The sequence below is a fragment of the Scyliorhinus canicula genome, chromosome 28 (assembly GCF_902713615.1).
Source record: "Scyliorhinus canicula chromosome 28, sScyCan1.1, whole genome shotgun sequence".
NCBI lineage: Eukaryota > Metazoa > Chordata > Chondrichthyes > Carcharhiniformes > Scyliorhinidae > Scyliorhinus > Scyliorhinus canicula.
In genome coordinates this window covers 2,133,494-2,151,896 of record NC_052173.1, presented here as the reverse complement: position 1 = coordinate 2,151,896, position 18,403 = coordinate 2,133,494, and the positions used below count along the sequence as shown (strand labels likewise).

General features: G+C 45.8%; 2 protein-coding genes across 5 annotated transcripts in view; one reads left to right on the top strand and one right to left on the bottom strand.

The window, feature by feature from the left end:
• The window catches only part of LOC119958192 (glutaminase liver isoform, mitochondrial-like), a 102,852-nt gene extending 93,092 nt beyond the window's left edge, over positions 1–9,760 (top strand). The window contains exons 17-18 of the mRNA XM_038786560.1: positions 4,889–4,952; positions 7,586–9,760. Of these exons, the coding sequence (XP_038642488.1) occupies positions 4,889–4,952; positions 7,586–7,769 (248 nt within the window). The 3' untranslated portion in view covers positions 7,770–9,760. The remainder of the gene's footprint in view (positions 1–4,888; positions 4,953–7,585) is intronic.
• A 4,055-nt stretch (positions 9,761–13,815) lies between these two features.
• Positions 13,816–18,403, bottom strand: part of LOC119958122 (signal transducer and activator of transcription 1-like) — a 58,291-nt gene continuing 53,703 nt past the window's right edge. For all 4 annotated transcript variants that reach the window (XM_038786374.1, XM_038786376.1, XM_038786375.1 and 1 more), the window contains one exon: positions 13,816–17,120. In XM_038786374.1, the coding sequence (XP_038642302.1) occupies positions 17,080–17,120 (41 nt within the window). In that variant the 3' untranslated portion in view covers positions 13,816–17,079. The remainder of the gene's footprint in view (positions 17,121–18,403) is intronic.

Sequence of the window (18,403 nt, the reverse complement as noted above, 5' to 3'; positions counted from 1 at the left end):
ATGGAATCTATTTAAACCAACAGACTTCTTAACAGCGCTCTGGAGTGAATGGAATCTATTTAAACCAACAGACTTCTTAACAGCGCTCTGGAGTGATTTCAGCTATTCTGACGAAAAGCACAAAATTATATGTGACAGGTGTGAATATACATTGAGCAACTTTAACCAGAGACGGATGGAAAAAGATTTCTGTCACACTGCAAGGTTTGGCGAAATACTCACGGTGCTTTGTAGAAAAAAGCTTGTCCTTACTTATGTCCATTACACAACATAATTATTTTGAGGCTGTTCACAGATTTTCTTCTTTAAAAGTGAATAAAGGGGCTCTTAATGGTCATGTGCTGAAATGAAATGCACAGCTAGGATGAGTAGGAATGGCCTACTGCTGTCTGTGATGTTAGAAACGAATGCTATCTGCATATATATTTATTAACATGATAATCCTCCCACATCTATCCACGCAAACGCATCCACACACCCACACCTGCATAGGGTTATCAATCGTGGCATCTCAAAGAAACTTATTAGCATGAAACCAGTGGCATATATCAGCTGACTTTTACCAGAGTGCACTTTGCAACTCACAAAGTTGCTCAATGTATATTCGCAGCTGCCACATATAATTTTGTGTTTTTCGTCTGAATAGCTGAAATTGACAAACACCAGGGTTATGGAACATGCGTGCGACAAATGTGAAATTGATTAGGTTCAGATTTGGTCAGTTGACTGTTTACTGTAGGGCTCTATTGAAATAAACGCCGTTAATTGTAAGCTACTGTTTTTTGTATTGTGTTTTCCGTCCGTCTCTGGTTAAATACAATCGTTTTTATATTGGGCACTTTTTAAATAGAGTCAATTTACTGAAAAATGTTAAAATGTCCTTTGTTTTCTATAGGTTTAAATTGTTTAAATAGATTCCATTCACTCCAGAGCGCTGTTAAGAAGTCTGTTGACTCTACTGTTTTTATTGGGCTGGCGATGAGTTGGGCTGGCGATGAGTTGGGCTGGCGATGAGTTGGGCTGGCGATGAGTCGGGCTGGCGATGAGTCGGGCTGGCGATGAGTCGGGCTGGCAATGAGTCGGGCTGGCAATGAGTCGGGCTGGCGATGAGTCGGGCTGGCGATGAGTTGGGCTGGCGATGAGTTGGGCTGGCGATGAGTTGGGCTGGCGATGAGTTGGGCTGGCGATGAGTCGGCGGCGATCAGTTGTCCTAGACCCAAGGACGGAGGGGTTCTACAAGTCATGGGCATTATTCATTATGCACTTTCAAGAACTGGATAACATCGAACATTAGTTGGGGGGGGGGGGGGGGGGGGAGGAGAGAGGAGAAGGGCGGGTGGGGGTGCGGGGGGCTGTGTGTGTTAATGGCGACTATGGGCGATTCCTGATTCCTTTTTGTCATTTGTTTATGTGAACATGCGGGCTGATGTTTGGGGTTTGCTGGGAGGATGGGATCGGTGTTATTGATACGGGGATTGACATATTTGTTACTGATTATTGTTTACTGTTGGTGGGTGTCAATTTGGGAGAAAATGTGAAAAAGGAGAATAAAAAATATTTTAAAATAAGAATGTCAGATCTCAATTGTTCAGGTACAGTGATGTACCCTCCCATCTCAATGCCCAATTTTCTGCCCTCTCTTTCTGAAGGCTTGGGTCTTACAGGTGTCAGCTGTCCTACACACATCCAGGTGACCAATCTTCAGTTAGTTATTCACCCATGAGAAGGGATGAAGCAAAAACTGCAGCCAGGCCTGATTCAGCTATATCCTATTGACGTGCATACACAGACACTTTGTAACAAGGCACATTGGATTGTGATCAAGAACCCTGCTGATTTGAACCACCCGAGCCATGCAGGCCAATTGGAGATACCCTGGTGAGAGATTGAAACGTGAACCTTCCTGGTCTGCATAGCTCTTTGCCAGTCGTTCACAACCCAGGGTTCATGGAGCCTGAGGGACTTGTTGTTGTGATGATGTGGGTCGGGCAGATGGTATTGGCCATTATTTTGATTTCCTGTAACTGGTAAAGTGGCACAGCCAAGAACTCACACACCAGGGTTAGGTGGATTGGCCATGCTAAATTGCCCGTAGTGTGCTAATAAAAGTAAGGTTAAGGGGGGGTTGTTGGGTTACGGGTATAGGGTGGATACGTGGGTTTGAGTAGGGTGATCATGGCTCGGCACAACATTGAGGGCCGAAGGGCCTGTTCTGTGCTGTACTGTTCTATGTTCTATGTTCTAGGACCAAATGGAATTCGATCCCAATAAGTGCGAGGTGATTCACTTATGCAGAACAAGGCAAATTATCACATGATAAACGGCAGGACCCAAGGAAGCTCAGAGGAACCTTGGTATGCATGTACACTGGGCAGGTAGATACAGCGGTTAAGGCATATTGTTATGACACCCTGGGCTAGTGCGCGGTCAATTCCAGCCCCACGTACCCTGGAGTCCCAATACAAGTGAATTAGTCATTAATTCTTCTTAAAATACCCAAAAATCAGTCACCAGGTTTGTAAATGCGAACACGATTACTGTTTTAAGAGCTATAATGTAATATGCAGCAAATACAACAGGTAACTATTAGCTAATAACCAATAGCCACCTTACCTTGCCTCCCACCCTTTATATAAACACACACGACAGATAAACAGAGGGGTGGAAAGGGGTAAAAAAAAACATAAGTGGAGAGAAGGAAGAGTCTTTGTTTCAGATGATGGTCTTTAGCACATTTGTTTCACTAGAGAGAGAAAGAGAGAGAGAGAGATTCTGCCAGAATCAAAACAGAGACCAAACTAAACTAATACTTTGAGACTGTGAAAAGCATCCCAGTGGAATAGAATCCAATCATCATCAGTTACCAGGCAGAGCTCAGCCTTTTGGACTAATTCATTAATCATCAGCCAATCTATCAAACCAAGTCTCGACCCATCTCTCCGTCACTCATACTAGCCAGTCTACATCTCCATTTCAAACCACCACAGCCTCCTGGATTATTTTCCTTGAATTAAAGATACAGGCTGCTTGCCTTAAAGACACACGTCCCTTACTAATCCATGGATCAAAAATGTTACGTCCAAAATAAAATAAAGGGAAAAACCAGGAAGAACCCTGACAAGATGGTATACTTGCCTTTATTACCCAAAGCATAGGGTTTAAGAGTAGGGAGGCTATGCTGGAACTGTATAAAACGTTGGTTGGGCCACAGCTAGAGTATTGTGGGCAGTTCTGGAACCCACATTATAGGAGGGCTGTGATAGCACTGGGAAGGCTGCAGAGGAGATTTACCAGGATGTTGCCTGGGCTGGAGAGTGTTAGTGATGGAGAGTGATCGGATAGACTGGGATTGTTTTCCTTGGAGCAGAGGAGACTGAGGGGGAATGTGATTGAGATGGATAGAATTATGAGAGGCACAGATAGACAGGAAGAAATGTTACTCCGTGGTGGAGGGAGCACAGGTTTTAAGGTAAGGGGCAGGGGGTTCAGAGGGGATGTGAGGGTAACCTTTCACCCAGAGGGTGGTGGGAGTCTGGAACTCGCTGCCTGAAAGGGTGGTGGAGGCAGAGACCCTCATAACATTGAAGTAGTATTTAGATGAGCGCTTGCGATGCAAAGACTGACAAGGCTATGGGCCAAGTGCTGGGAAATGGGATTGGAATAGTGAGGTGGCTGTTTCGGACCAGCAGACGTGATGGGCCGAAGGATCTTTTCCGTGCTGTATGACTCTATCCCTGTGAGCTGAAGCAGGACTGAAGGAAGAGCAGGGAGTTGCTGTGTGATGAAGCATTCAATAGTCATGTTGCTAGGGCAGCACGTGGCACAATGGTTAGCATTGCTGCCTACAGCGCTGAGGACCCGGGTTCGAATCCCAGCCCTGGGTCACTGTCCGTGTGGAGTTTGCACATTCTCCCCGTGTCTGCGTGGGTTTCACCCCCACAACCCAAAGATGTGCAGGTTAGGTGGATTGGCCACGCTAAATTGCCCCTTAATTGGAAAAAAAATAATTGGGTACTCTAAATTTTTAAAAAAATAATCATGTTGCTTAACCTTTCAGTTGAAGGAACCTTTCACAGCACTGTTCCATCACCAACCTTGGGCGGGATTCTCTGACCCCTCCCGCCGGGCCGGAGAATCGCCGGGGGACGGTGAGAATCCCGCCCTGCCGCCGGATTCTACGCCGCCATTTTTTCGGCAGGGGCGGGAATCGCACTGCTCCAGTCAGGGGCCGTTCGTACAGCCCGCCCCGCTGAGCAGACTGAATCCCGCCCCTCAGCAGGGTAGCATGGTGGTTAGCATAAATGCTTCACAGCTCCAGGGTCCCAGGTTCGATTCCCGGCTGGGTCACTGTCTGTGTGGAGTCTGCACGTCCTCCCCCTGTGTGCGTGGGTTTCCTCCGGGTGCTCCGGTTTCCTCCCACAGTCCAAAGATGTGCGGGTTAGGTGGATTGGCCATGATAAATTGCCCGTAGTGTCCTAATAAAAGTAAGGTTAAGGGGGGGTTGTTGGGTTATGGGTATAGGGTGGATACGTGGGTTTGAGTGGGGTGATCATGGCTCGGCACAACATTGAGGGCCGAAGGGCCTGTTCTGTGCTGTACTGTTCTATTCTATTCTATAGCTCCTCCAGAACCTGTGAAACATTGTCCATCTCCCACATCAGCCATTCTGTGGCATCCAAGTCAAGCTACCAAATAAGTGCGACTGCCAAATCTGGGGTAGTTTTGTACCTCAAGCCCCTGTCCATTGTAATTGTGTGGAGTCCACCTGTAGTGGAGAATGGAGACATTCATACCAGAAGTTCTAACCCAAGTTTCAGAGGTGTAAAAATAGGTATTCCCTGACTCTACTGCTTTGAACTCCTTTAACTGTTCATTCCATTTTATGCAGGTCATGTGGAAGTGGTTTGTTTCCTTCTTGATGGCTGCCGTGTAAACCCCTTCTGTAAGGACAGGTTAGTATGAAACCTCAGAAGCTGAGGAAGATACAAATGAGGTTTGAACAGTACTTGCCCTTCAGTCTAGGTTCAACAACACATTTTTCCACTCCCACTTTACAGTCTACCGCCATAGACTTGGAGATCTTCTAGTTATTTGGAGGTTTTTTTTTGCTCAGCTGTATTTGGGGTTTATTAACAGTGGGTGGAATTCTCCCTACCTCCCCATGGGGCGGAGATCTGGCAAGAGCCAATAAAGTAAGAAACCCACCATGCCCCAGTGTCTATCTGGATAGCACCGTGCTGAGGACCCATGCAGCCTTCGCAACAAAGATCCAACGTTCGACCAGGGGTGGAGTGTGAGGGTGTGGTGTTCTGGGGCCTGATGGAGACAAATGGGACAGGCAGAGGGGCAAGTTGCTGGATGAAGTTGACAAATAATGAAAGGCAGAGGGAAGACAGAGGAGGAGAGGGGAGCTGAACCCTGACAAGGTAGTAGAGATAACCCCGGTAACTATAGGCCGGTGAGCCTCATGTCTGTTGTGGGTAAAGTCTTGGAGAGGATTATAAGAGATACGATTTATAATCATCTAGATAGGAACAATATGATTAGGGATAGTCAGCATGGTTTTATGAAGGGTAGGTCATGCCTCACAAACCTTATCGAGTTCTTTGAGAAGGTGACTGAACAGGTAGACGAGGGTAGAGCAGTTGATGTGGTGTATATGGATTTCAGTAAAGCGTTTGATAAGGTTCCCCACAGTCGGCTATTGCAGAAAATACGGAGGCTGGGGATTGAGGGTGATTTAGAGGTGTGGATCAGAAATTGGCTAGTTGAAAGAAGACAGAGGGTGGTGGTTGATGGCAAATGTTCAGAATGGAGTTCAGTTACGAGTGGCGTACCACAAGGATCTGTTCTGGGGCCGTTGCTGTTTGTCATTTTTATAAATGACCTAGAGGAGGGCGCAGAAGGTTGGGTGAGTAAATTTGCAGACGACACTAAAGTCGGTGGAGTTGTAGACAGTGCAGAAGGATGTTGCAGGTTACAGAGGGACATAGATAAGCTGCAGAGCTGGGCTGAGAGGTGGCAAGTGGAGTTTAATGTGGAGAAGTGTGAGGTGATTCACTTTGGAAAGAATAACAGGAATGCGGAATATTTGGCTAATGGTAAAATTCTTGGTAGTGTGGATGAGTAGAGGGATCTCGGTGTCCATGTACATAGGTCCCTGAAAGTTGCCACCCAGGTTGATAGAGTTGTGAAGAAGGCCTATGGTGTGTTGGCCTTTATTGGGAGAGGGATTGAGTTCCGGAGCCATGAGGTCATGTTGCAGTTGTACAAAACTCTGGTACGGCCGCATTTGGAGTATTGCGTACAGTTCTGGTTGCCTCATTATAGGAAGGACATGGAAGCTTTGGAACGGGTGCAGAGGAGATTTACCAGGATGTTGCCTGGTATGGAGGGAAAATCTTATGAGGAAAGGCTGATGGACTTGAGGTTGTTTTCGTTAGAGAGAAGAAGGTTAAGAGGTGACTTAATAGAGGCATACAAAATGATCAGAGGGTTAGATAGGGTGGACAGCGAGAGCCTTCTCCCGCGGATGGAGGTGGCTAGCACGAGGGGACATAGCCTTAAATTGAGGGGTAATAGATATAGGACAGAGGTCAGAGGTGGGTTTTTTACGCAAAGAGTGGTGAGGCCGTGGAATGCCCTACCTGCAACAGTAGTGAACTCGCCAACATTGAGGACATTTAAAAGTTTATTGGATAAGCATATGGATGATAAGGGCATAGTGTAGGTTAGATGGCCTTTAGTTTTTGGACTTCCCATGTCGGTGCAACATCGAGGGCCGAAGGGCCTGTACTGCGCTGTATCGTTCTATGTTCTAAGGCTGCACAAACAAGGCGGTCTCGCATGAGGGGGGCTCAGGGAAGGTTCAAATCCAGAACAGAATTCCTCTCGAGGCAGTTAGCCTACTCCCTCTGGATTGCTGACATGCTGCACGGTCTGGTAACAACAGCTGGACTGAAGAGCGATAGGAGGGTGCTGGATTGGTATTTAAATATTTTGGCAGGACCTTCGAACCCGTCAGGCGAGAGTGGGTGGAGAAATCAGGGTTGGGAGGGGAACTTGCCGGTGTATAATTGCAGCCAACGCACATCCCTCTATTCTGGGAAAATAGCAGGAAAGCCCTGAAATGGGGTTGGCGCCGGGAACCAAAAGGGAGTGCGATGCTCCCGGCCCACTGCAGTTGACGTAATCTGATTCACTCTCTCACTGGGCATGAACCAGATAAGCATATGTAATGAGCATTTAAATATGCTCAGACTGCTTGAAGCCGGAGTCCCTTCGCTCCCTGCATTCTGCCCCTGCCGGTGCAGCGGAGGCTGATGGGAAACCTCACCATGCTGGTGGAGGCTACCTGCATTCTGCCCCCTGCCAGCACAGCGGAGACCGATGGGGGGGGGGGGGAAGAAAGAGAAGAGTGCAGGGGAAATGACCAAAGTGTGGGAGAATGGAGGGGGAACTCATGGTAGAACATCTTTGGGGAGAATTCCGCTCCAATTGAAATTGCTGCTATCGCAATGCACAGATAACTTGTGACCTCAGTAAGTTTGGATTTGTCTTCAATTATTCTTTCACCTTTCCCCAGATGGGGTAATACTCCGCTGGATGATGCGATTCACTTCAATCATCACCACGTTGCAAAGTTGCTGAGAAACTACCAGATGTCTTACTCCCTTCCAGAGACAGAGAGTGACAGTGAAGATCCAGCTGATGAAAATACAGGAGAGAGCAGAGATAGACCACCAACTTCACAGGTCACAAAATCCTGAAATTCAGTCCTGGTTCCCACGCATTGCCTGTGATGTAGGTGTCTAGTTATGAAACAGTAGTATGTTGTTCTGCTATAATGACAAGAACTAAATGTTGTAGTTTCACAATCCAACTTGCCTTACTGCAAAGTCTCAATTCAATATCTACACCAATAAAAACACAATTTTGATTAGCTGGGTGGTTGACTATCAGAAACCACAATGAGTCCAAACAATTGTATCGAAACCAAACTGCTGACAAATCACATTACTGAATTTATAACAGGCCAAAATCCACATTAAAAAAATTCCCCTACAAGCCAAAACAAATCATTAAGTGAAAACTATATATAGACCAAAAAAAAAAACCCTCAAGTCATTAAACAAAACAAAAAAAGAGGTGGCAAGTTAAGATGCAAGGACACAAGATTAAATACGTTACACTGGTTTTCCCGAAGCTCTCTTACCCTGTGGATTTAACAAAGATTCCCATGTAACCTATACGGCAGCTATATGGAGTGTAACATAATCTTGAAACTAATGAATTATTGTTGTACCTACTTTCCTTACCCATTTCCCAGATCACTGGGTTCCCTTCGACCCCAACAATCGCAGTCTTGACTCTGCCAGATTATAGAGGCCCGAGAGAGAGTGCAACAATAGCCAAACAAAAAATGTGCAAGGTTATCACCAGAAGAGAGGCAGCTGAGGGTTGACCTGATAGCGGTCTTGAAAAGGGTTTGATAAACAGGATAGTGTTTTCATTTACATAGACGAGCATGAGGCTGAGGGACAGGCGGTGAGGGGCGAACAGCCACAGCATCTACCTTGCCAAACTCTAATAATCTCAGATATTTCAATGGGATCGTCTCCCCGATTCTGCAGTCTCTCCACGTTAACTGAAGTCCCCTCATCACTGGTACCATCCTGCTAAATCTCTTCTGCATCCTTTCAAAGGCCTTGATGTCATTTTTTGGGGGGAGGGGGGGATGGAAAAAGTGCCCAGAATTGGACACAATACTTAGCCATTAATACAGGTTTAATGTAACTTGCTTTTTGTACTGTAGTCCTGTGTTAAGAAAGCCAACAATGTTTTTCAACTGGTTTTAGTACTGATGTGTACATACACCCCCAGCTTACTCGCAGTTCTTTAACCCCTTTAAAATTGTACATGGGTAATGCAATAATTATGGAGAACTTTAGTCTTCAGATATTTAATTGGTAAAAGATAGCTTGCATTTCTGGAACCAACTAGGGAACAGGCTGTTTTAGATGTGGTAATATGTAATGAGACAGGGCTGATTAATAATCTTATAGTATCTCAATCTTGTATTATACAAGGTCGTATAGTATATAGGATCTTCTAGAGAAGAATGATGTAGAATTACATATTAAGTTTGAGAGTGAGGTGGTTAAATCTGAAACAAGGCATTTACAGAAGCAATTTTGAATTTTCAATTAATGTACATTCCTTGAGAAATAGAAATGTCACTCACAGAATAACTGAAGGTGTGGATAGTATTAAATCCAAAGACTCTTGACAATGTTGCCAAAGAGTAGCAAGCATGAGGATTGGAAGTTTTATTTTTTAATCAGCGCAGGAGGACCAGCGAATTGATAGAAAGGGAGAAAGTAGAATGAATAAAGTAACACGTAAAAGCAGATTGTGCGCTTTTACAAGTCTGGCATAGACCGGGTGGGCCGAATGGCCTTCTTCCATGCCATAAATGACCTAACCATGCAAGACTATTTGATATCAATATCAATGCTCAAAATGGGTTTCTTGCACTCTGCACAAAGAACAGTTCAAATTTGGAGAATGATTTTTAGTTGTCAATTCAGTAATGCTATACTTATATATTATGAATTATGATGACAGTCTCTGGCAACTTTGGAATGTCTGTACATTGGAGTTGATGTGTCTAACTGAAGCAAACTCTGGGCATTATTCAGGGTTTTAAATTGCTATTTATTTTGTCGTATTGCAATAAAATACAAATATGCAAAAATAATGATTGTGTTGTTCCAAATTATGAGGCCTTCAATTAGTTACGGCAAATATTACAGCTTAATAATCACTGTACCCGGGATAATTTTACCCTTGCCTGAGGGGAGATCTGGAGACACAGGCGAGGCAAACTTGGAGACTGAAGATTGGAGGCAGGATTTCCCAGCCGCAGAAACGGCGCGCCATTGGCCGCTGGCAGGATCATCCGTTCCTGCAGAGGTGAGCGGTGTTTTGTGTGGCTCGCCCATCTCATCACTGGGGAGCGGGGTCGCCTTCAGTGACAGTGGAAGATCCTGCCAGGTGGAAGGGCTGGAAAATCCCACCCTAGGAGTGTATTCTGCAGAGCGCGTGATACACAAGATTTCTCCGAATTTTGTGGAGGGCAGCATGCCCGGGTTGAAACTGAAGGTGTGGGGAAAGATTTTACTCTGCCGTTGAGAATCAAAGAAATGTTCTGTATAAACAATCTAGGCAGAAAGGGTAGATTGTAGATTAAGCTGCGGCAACAAGCCATCCCTCGTACTGTCAGTAATCAGCCTGTAATTGACCTCGAGGTATTACTTCTCCAAAGGAAATACCCAAGCAGTGATTTTTACAAGGGGCAACTCCATTTTGTCAGTGCTTCAGACTAAATTTAGCCTGAACAGTTCTCTGGACTCGAAATATCGAACACTCTTCTCCCCAAAGATGCTTGGGGCAGCACGGTAGCATGGTGGTTAGCATAAATGCTTCACAGCTCCAGGGTCGATTCCCGGCTGGGTCGATTCCCGGCTGGGTCACTGTCTGTGCGGAGTCTGCACGTCCTCCCGCTGTGTGCGTGGGTTTCCTCCGGGTGCTCCGGTTTCCTCCCACAGTCCAAAGATGTGCGGGTTAGGTGGATTGGCCATGATAAATTGCCCGTAGTGTCCTAAAAATGTAAGGTTGGGGGGGGGGGGGGGGGGGGGGTGTTGGGTTACGGGTATAGGGTGGATACGTGGGTTTGAGTAGGGTGATCATTGCTCGGCACAACATTGAGGGCCGAAGGGCCTGTTCTGTGCTGTACTGTTCTATGTTGCTAGACCGGAGTTTCCCCAGCATTTGCTGTTTGTTTCATGTACGTTCGCACCTAATTAGCTGGTACAGCATTTGTAACATTAGGGGATTTTCACAATAACTTCATTGCAGTGTTAATGTAAGCCCACTTTCGACAATAATAAAGATTAAAAATTATTGTTCAGTTTCACACTTCTCCTGAGCAAAGAAAATTGTGTGCCTGAGGTGCATTTCCCATTGACGGGACCAGCCTTTGCAGAAGATATTAGGACATTTGTTAGAACTGGGAGCCTCAGACAGCAGCACCCTGTATAACCAGATTGCGAAGCAGGAAGAGGCAAAAACAAGGTTGGTATTTATTAGTGTCATTTTTGGATCCCAATAGGGATAATTAATTGAAATAACATCTCAAAGTTCCGTGCAAGTTATTTTACCTTTTTTATTGATCAAATTGTTTAGAACAAATCACAGAAGCAATGCAATATAAAATAAACTACACAAAAACATACAAACCAGTTAATGGCATTGTCTATGTTGCTGTGGGAACATTAGAGTCTGGTCTCAAGTCAGTGAACAGCACATACGTACCAAAGGCTATCTCCAGCAAGTCAGTCGCCTTCCTGGTTGCTCCAAGCTCGGTTAAAAAGACATTTTGCATACACAGTAGTGATTTTAAGCTAGAACAGATGTAATTACTCCGTTCTAGTGACAAGGAGCTCTCCAGTACATGGAGGGAAGAAGAAACGGTACTGTTATTTTCTCAGATGACTTGCGAAGATTGAAACTGAACCATTTCAGGGAATCTTATCAGAGCATCACTCAGGTCTACAATTGGAACTTGGGTCTGCACCGAGCCCAAAATATGTTGTAAGGGAGCCATGTTGGCTGGTTACAAAGGCAGCTTCTTGATCCAGATAAAGGTATAAAGATCTTAAGCAGCATCAACTATACAAAGTAATGAAACTGAAGGGATATCCCTACTCCACTCAGAGGTCCCCACCTGCTTCAAGAAGGCCACCATCATACCGGTACCAAAGAAGAACCAGGCAACGTGCCTCAATGACTACCGCCCGGTGGCCCTGACGTCAGTTGTAATGAAGTGCTTAGAGAGGCTGATCATGAAGCGCATCACCTCCATACTCCCGGAACGCCTTGACCCACTTCAATTCGCATACCGCCGCAACCGGTGCACATCAGACACCATTTCCTTGGCCCTACACTCATCCCTAGAGCATCTTGAAAACAAGGACTCCTACATCAGACTCTTATTTATTGACTACAGCTCTGCCTTCAACACCATAATCCCAGCCAAGCTCATATCAAAGCTCCAAAACCTAGGACTTGGCTCTCCACTCTGCAACTGACCACAATCAGTAAGAATAAACAACACCTCCTCCACAATAGTCCTCAATACCGGTGCCCTGCAAGGCTGTGTACTTAGCCCCCTACTCTACTCCCTGTACACACACGACTGCGTGGCAAAACTTGGTTCCAACTCCATCTACAAGTTTGCTGACGATACGACCATAGTGGGCCGGATCTCGAATAACGACGAGTCCGAATACAGGAGGGAGATAGAGAACCTAGTGGAGTGGTGTAACGACAACAATCTCTCCCTCAATGCCAGCAAAACTAAAGAGCTGGTCATTGACTTCAGGAAGCAAAGTACTGTACACACCCCTGTTAGCATCAACGGGGCTGAGGTGGAGATGATGAGCAGTTTCAAATTCCTAGGGGTGCACATCACCAAAACTCTGTCCTGGTCCACTCACGTCGACGCTATCACCAAGAAAGCACAACAGCGCCTATACTTCCTCAGGAAACTAAAGGAAATTCGGCATGTCCACATTAACCCGTACCAACTTTTACAGATGCACTATAGAAAGCATCCCATCGGGCTGCATCACAGCCTGGTATGGCAACTGCTCGGCCCAGGACCGCAAGGAACTTCAGAGAGTCGTGAATACCGCCCAGTCCATCACACGAACCTGCCTCCCATCCATGGACTCCATCTACACCTCCTGCTGCCGGGGGAAAGCGGGCAGCATCATCAAGGATCCCTCCCACCCGGCTTACTCACTTTTCCAACTTCTTCCATCGGGCAGGAGATACAGAAGTCTGAGAACACGGACGAACAGACTCAAAAACAGCTTCTTCCCCACTGTCACCAGACTCCTAAATGACCCTCTTATTGACTGACCTCATTAACACTACACACTGTCTGCTTCATCCGATGCCAATGCTTATGTAGTTACATTGTATATCTTGTGTTGCCCTATTATGTATTTTCTTGAATTTTGTTTAATTCCCTTTTCTTCCCATGTACTGAATGATCTGTTGAGCTGCTTGCAGAAAAATACTTTTCACTGTACCTCGGTACATGTGACAATAAACACATCCAATCCAAAAAGTGGATAAGTCAGTAAGTGTACCACACCTGCTGGTCGCCTTTTTAAGGGGCATTTTCAAGATTATTAGCAGTAGGGTTTTCTTGGGTTCGGCCTGTTCAACTTCTTTGCATCTTTTTTGCAATATTAAAGAATTAAAAAACATAAACCACAGAATGAACCAAACTTCAAATATGTGTAAATTGCTCTGCATGTTCTAGTAACTGTGCATCGACATGTCAACTGTGCCAGAGCAAGTTCCGAATGATTTCAGCTATCAAGTCCGGCTAACATTCTTATATGTGGTATTTGCACCACTGCCCAATCTACTAAAAGCGCCATGGTGTCGAGGATAAAGACTGGGGGGGGGGGGGGGGTGTCGAGGATAAAGACTGGGGGGGGGGGGGGGGGGTGGGTGTCGAGGATAAAGACGGGGGGGGGGGGGAAGAGAGGGAGAAGCAGTGGTGTTATCACTTAATAAATTCTATAATCTGTGCCTTCCAAAACATTGTGTCCTCTTTCAGATTATCAAACTAGGGGGCACTGTTTTGAAATTAGGGGTCACTCTTTTCCGACAGATTGGATTTTTTTTCTGAGGGTCACGTGACTTTGGAATGCTTCGCCTCGGAAGGCCGTGGAATTTTTTTTACTGAATTTTCTTTACTGCATCGGTAGATAAAGAATCGAAGACTGCCAGGGGTGGATGGGAATGTGGAATTAAACACAAACAGATCAGTCATCAAATGGCAGAGCAGACCAGAGGGGCCAAATGGCCTACTCCTATTTAATATACTCAGAACAATTACTTCATTTATGGCCCAACAGTCTTAATTTTCATCTCAGAATTTCTCACGATTCTCGATCAAATTCTTCAATTCAAATGTATTTCACAGCTGCAAGATTATCTTGAAAAGCTTATCCACGATCGTGCTGTCAGCTTATGTTGAAAAGAAGGCTTCCAGAATTCTTCGGGTTTTTTTTGAACTAAAATGGCAGCTGACTATGTAGTGTACCATTAACTATTTCATTAAAATGAAGGAGCCCTCACTAACACATTAGCAATAACACTGTAGGATAAGCAGTTCCACGTCAAGTAGCTTACCATTTTACCCTCATTGTTATAAACCAGTACTGATCTTCACCTAAATCTTTACCTACTGGTGAATAAGAAATCTGGGGAGTAAAGCCAAGGACATTGTGCCAGTGACGTTTGAACGAGACAGGATTTTTGAATCCTATGCTCTTGTATGAATAGTCATGCTTTTATGTTCACCTAGACAGTCAGATGGGGCCTCAGTTTTAATAGCTCACCCAAAAGACAGTGTAGCATTGCCTCAACCTAGGCTATGTGCTCAAGTCCTGGGGTGGCACTTACTCAGCAATACCATGCTCAGAGGGAAGGCTGAACCAACCACAATATATAGTGAAAATTCTTCTTTGGCAATCACTCGCTAACAAATAGGATTGTCCACCTACGAAACTCCGTGTCACTGGAGTGCTCACTTGGCTGATGAGCCCGATCCTAAAGCCGCATCTTCGACCACACACGGCTGCTTTTTCCGGGAGATGGGAGGGGTCCTTGGATTCTCGGTCACTGATATTCCTTTCTCAGGCTCCTGCCCGGGCCTCCCCTTGCTGTTGGGTGCCCTTAAAGAATGGCACCCCTTCGATCAGGAGATTCCTCCAATGGTGTCCCTTCGATCAGGAGATTCCTCCAATGGTGTCCCTTCGATCAGGAGATTCCTCCAATGGTGTCCCTTCGATCAGGAGATTCCTCCAATGGTGTCCCTTCAATCAGGAGATTCCTCCAATGGTGCCCCTTCGATCAGGAGATTCCTCCAAGTAGGTCGCTTCTGGGCAAGGGTCTCCCCAGGTGTTGGCGTGGATGTTGCATTTCTTGAGGTAAGCCTTCAGGGGTGTCTTTGAAGCCCTTCCTTTGTCCTCCTCTTGTTCCGAAGCCTTCATCGAGTTGGGCAAGGAAGATTAGCTTTGGAAGGCGGGACACTGACATCCTAAGCACATGGCCAGCGCAGCGGAGTTGGCTTCAGATGATTATGGCCTTGATGCTGGTACTCTTGGCATCCTCGAGGACACTTGATGTTGGTAACCCTGCCCTCCCAGCTGATGCGGATAATCCGTCTCAGACAGCATTTTTGGTACCTCTCCAGGGCCTTGAGGTGGTGTCTGTATGTAGCCCAGGTTTGAATCATATAGGGCAACCATATTGTACACGAGAATCTTTGTGGAAAAGATTCTCATCCTTCGACATCCGAAGGATGCTCGCAGTTTGGATACGATGGTGGATCTCCGCATCGACGTCAGCCTTGGAGGAGAGGTGGCTCCCCAGGTATGGGGAATACTCACATTTGGAAAAGCTTCTCCATTGATCCTGACAGAGACACCAGATCTTGCCCTGGGGCAGGTTGAGTAAAGTCTTGGGGTTGCGGCTGAGACCGATTCTTTGGTATCCGCCCGTGAAGGTGTCCAGCATAGCTGGGAGATTCTCTTCTGACAGAGTGGAAATGTCAACTGCATACTGGAGCTCCGTGAGCGATGTCCGTGTCGCTTTCTTCTTGGATTTGAACCGGTCGAGGTTAAAAAGTTTCATCTATCCTGTAGACAATGTCCCCCTCCACTGGGAAGCTTGCTTTTGACAAAGTGAAGAATGGTGGCGATGGAGAAAAGGTTGGGGGCAATGGCACATCCCAGCTTGACTCCAATCCTGACCCTAAGGCTTTTGTCTTATTTCCGTCAGTGAGGACTGTCATCGACTTCTTGTCGTGGAGGGGTCGGAGGATGTTGATGAATTTCTCTGGACAGGATCTTCCATCACACTTTCTGACTGATGGATCTGACTTGATCAGATCGATGAAGGATGTTTCTCCTGGCAATCCTCTTGAAGTTGCAGAGCAGTGGAAATCATGTCCACTGTTCGGCAGAAAGCCACAGGCTTTCCAGAAGGGTTTCTTCAGAGACTGGGAGAAGGCAGCCATCGAGGATTCAGGCGATGATGTTCCCAGCGATGGAGAGTGGGGAGATTCCTCAGTCCTTCCCACAGTCTGCTTTGTCAAAGACGATGGCGATGACAGCATCCCTGAGGTCGACAAGGATTTCTTCTGCCCCAGATTTCCAGCAATAGCGGAAAATACCACAATGCAGCCAAACACCTTAACGTGGCCACAACAACGGTAGCAACATGTCACTCTCCTCCTCGAGTGATTGTAAACAATCACAATAGTGTACTAGGGTAAATAATCGTCATCGCTTTCCCAGTTCTGAAGTGCTGTAACTTGGGTAATGGGAACATTTTTGAAAATTCACCTTTGTGTGACCTATAGTCACGTAGGTCAATCATCGAATAGATAATTTGAATCTGGAGGGGTCACTTAACATCACACGGTGGGGTGGGATAGGTGAAGAGAAATGTTAGTGCTGTTATGAGTTTGGGGGTGAGGTGAAATAGCGGTGGCAAGCTCTCTCCCTTTCCAAGCAAAGGAATGGGTTTCTGTGTATTTATAAGCTGCACCATCGGCAAAATAGCCGCGGGACCACAACACTGCTGCGTCCTCTCCTGCACAGTCAACCAGTAAATAAGTTTTCTTTGGGAGTAGCACAGCTCACCCCCCCCCCCCCCCCCCCCCCCCCCCTCTCCAATCTCCTCCATTTCAAATGGTTTTCTGCTGGTCTTTCAAACTTTCACCACATGCATGATCAGTATTGGTTTGTTTTGACGTATATACACACACACATGATTGCCTCTTGGAAGTTTTGCTGTTTGAAGGAAGAGCTATGAAAGATAATTCGATGAAGTGTATAGAGTAATTAAGTTAAAATGGAAGTTAAAATGGAGTCCATGTCCGAGAAATTATGTTTTGAAGATTTATCTTCCATCCAAAATAGGAGATCACTCAATATTTGAATCTGTGCTGAAAAGTTCCATTAATTCTGTAGGGGGAAAAGAACAAAGGTGAAGTGAGAAAGTGATGGAAGGGAAAAGGTCATTAAAATCATGCTCAGAAATTCACAAGCACAAACCTGGGAGGAGATTGCCCATCACAGTCATGTCCCATTTGTTACGAGACGTGGCAAGATTGAGGCAAGTCGTAACTAGGCATAGAGGACACAGCTACCTTTATAAAGTGAGGTACGTTTAAAGTACTTTTCACAAACATGTCGAGGGCACTAAGCGCTCTTTGGCACCTCCCCCACATATATATTGTGTGCTTGCTGTTATGGGCCAGGGTTTAGAGAACCCCAAAGTGTATCGTGGAGTTCACCTGACCCACACCCTTTAATAGATTGTGGTATGGGGAGCACACGGCCCACTCTACAGGTGTGGTACAGCAGAAATGGAAAAGTATTTTTTAAAGCAAAACAATGTTTATTCTATGAACTCAAGTTAACCTTTTTAAAACATAGTGAACATCTTAGCAACCATTAATTCAAACAACACTAAGTAATCCTTAATAACTTCCCAAACAACATCCAGGAGACAGAAGAACGACCTTTTAACAGAAGCACATTAGGTTTGCATTCACCGAGAACATTTATAATTATGAATTCACCAAATTATCAAGAGATAGTCTTTTGATGGCAGAGAGATCAGCAGTACACCGGCTCTATCTGGCTTCCGCTCCAACAGTGAAAACAAAACTAAAAGACATCCTGCAGCAAACAGCCCAAAACGAAAGTAAAAAGCTGACAGACAGCCCAGCTCCACCCACACTCTGACATCACTGATAAACACCCATTTCTTAAGGTACATTTCTTAAACACTTATTTCATAAATGGTACTCTCACTTGACATTGCGAAGGAATTGGGCTGGATAATGGAGAACCCTCTAATTTCAGTATGTCAAAGTGTCACCACTGTGCACTTCGAGCTCAGGCATGCCATATTTATCATAGATTACCATAGAATTTACAGTGCAGGAGGCTATTTGGCCCATCGAGTCTGCACCGGCTCTTGGAAAGAGCACTCTACCCAAGGTCAACACCTCGACCCTATCCCCATAACCCAGTCACCCCACCCAACACTAAGGGTAATTTTGGACACTAAGGGCAATTTATCATGGCCAATCCACCTAACCTGCACATCTTTGGACTGTGAGAGGAAACCGGAGCACCTGGAGGAAACCCACGCACACACGGGGAGGATGTGCAGACTCTGCACAGTGACCCAAGCCGGGATCGAACCTGGGACCCTGGAGCTGTGAAGCAATTGTTGC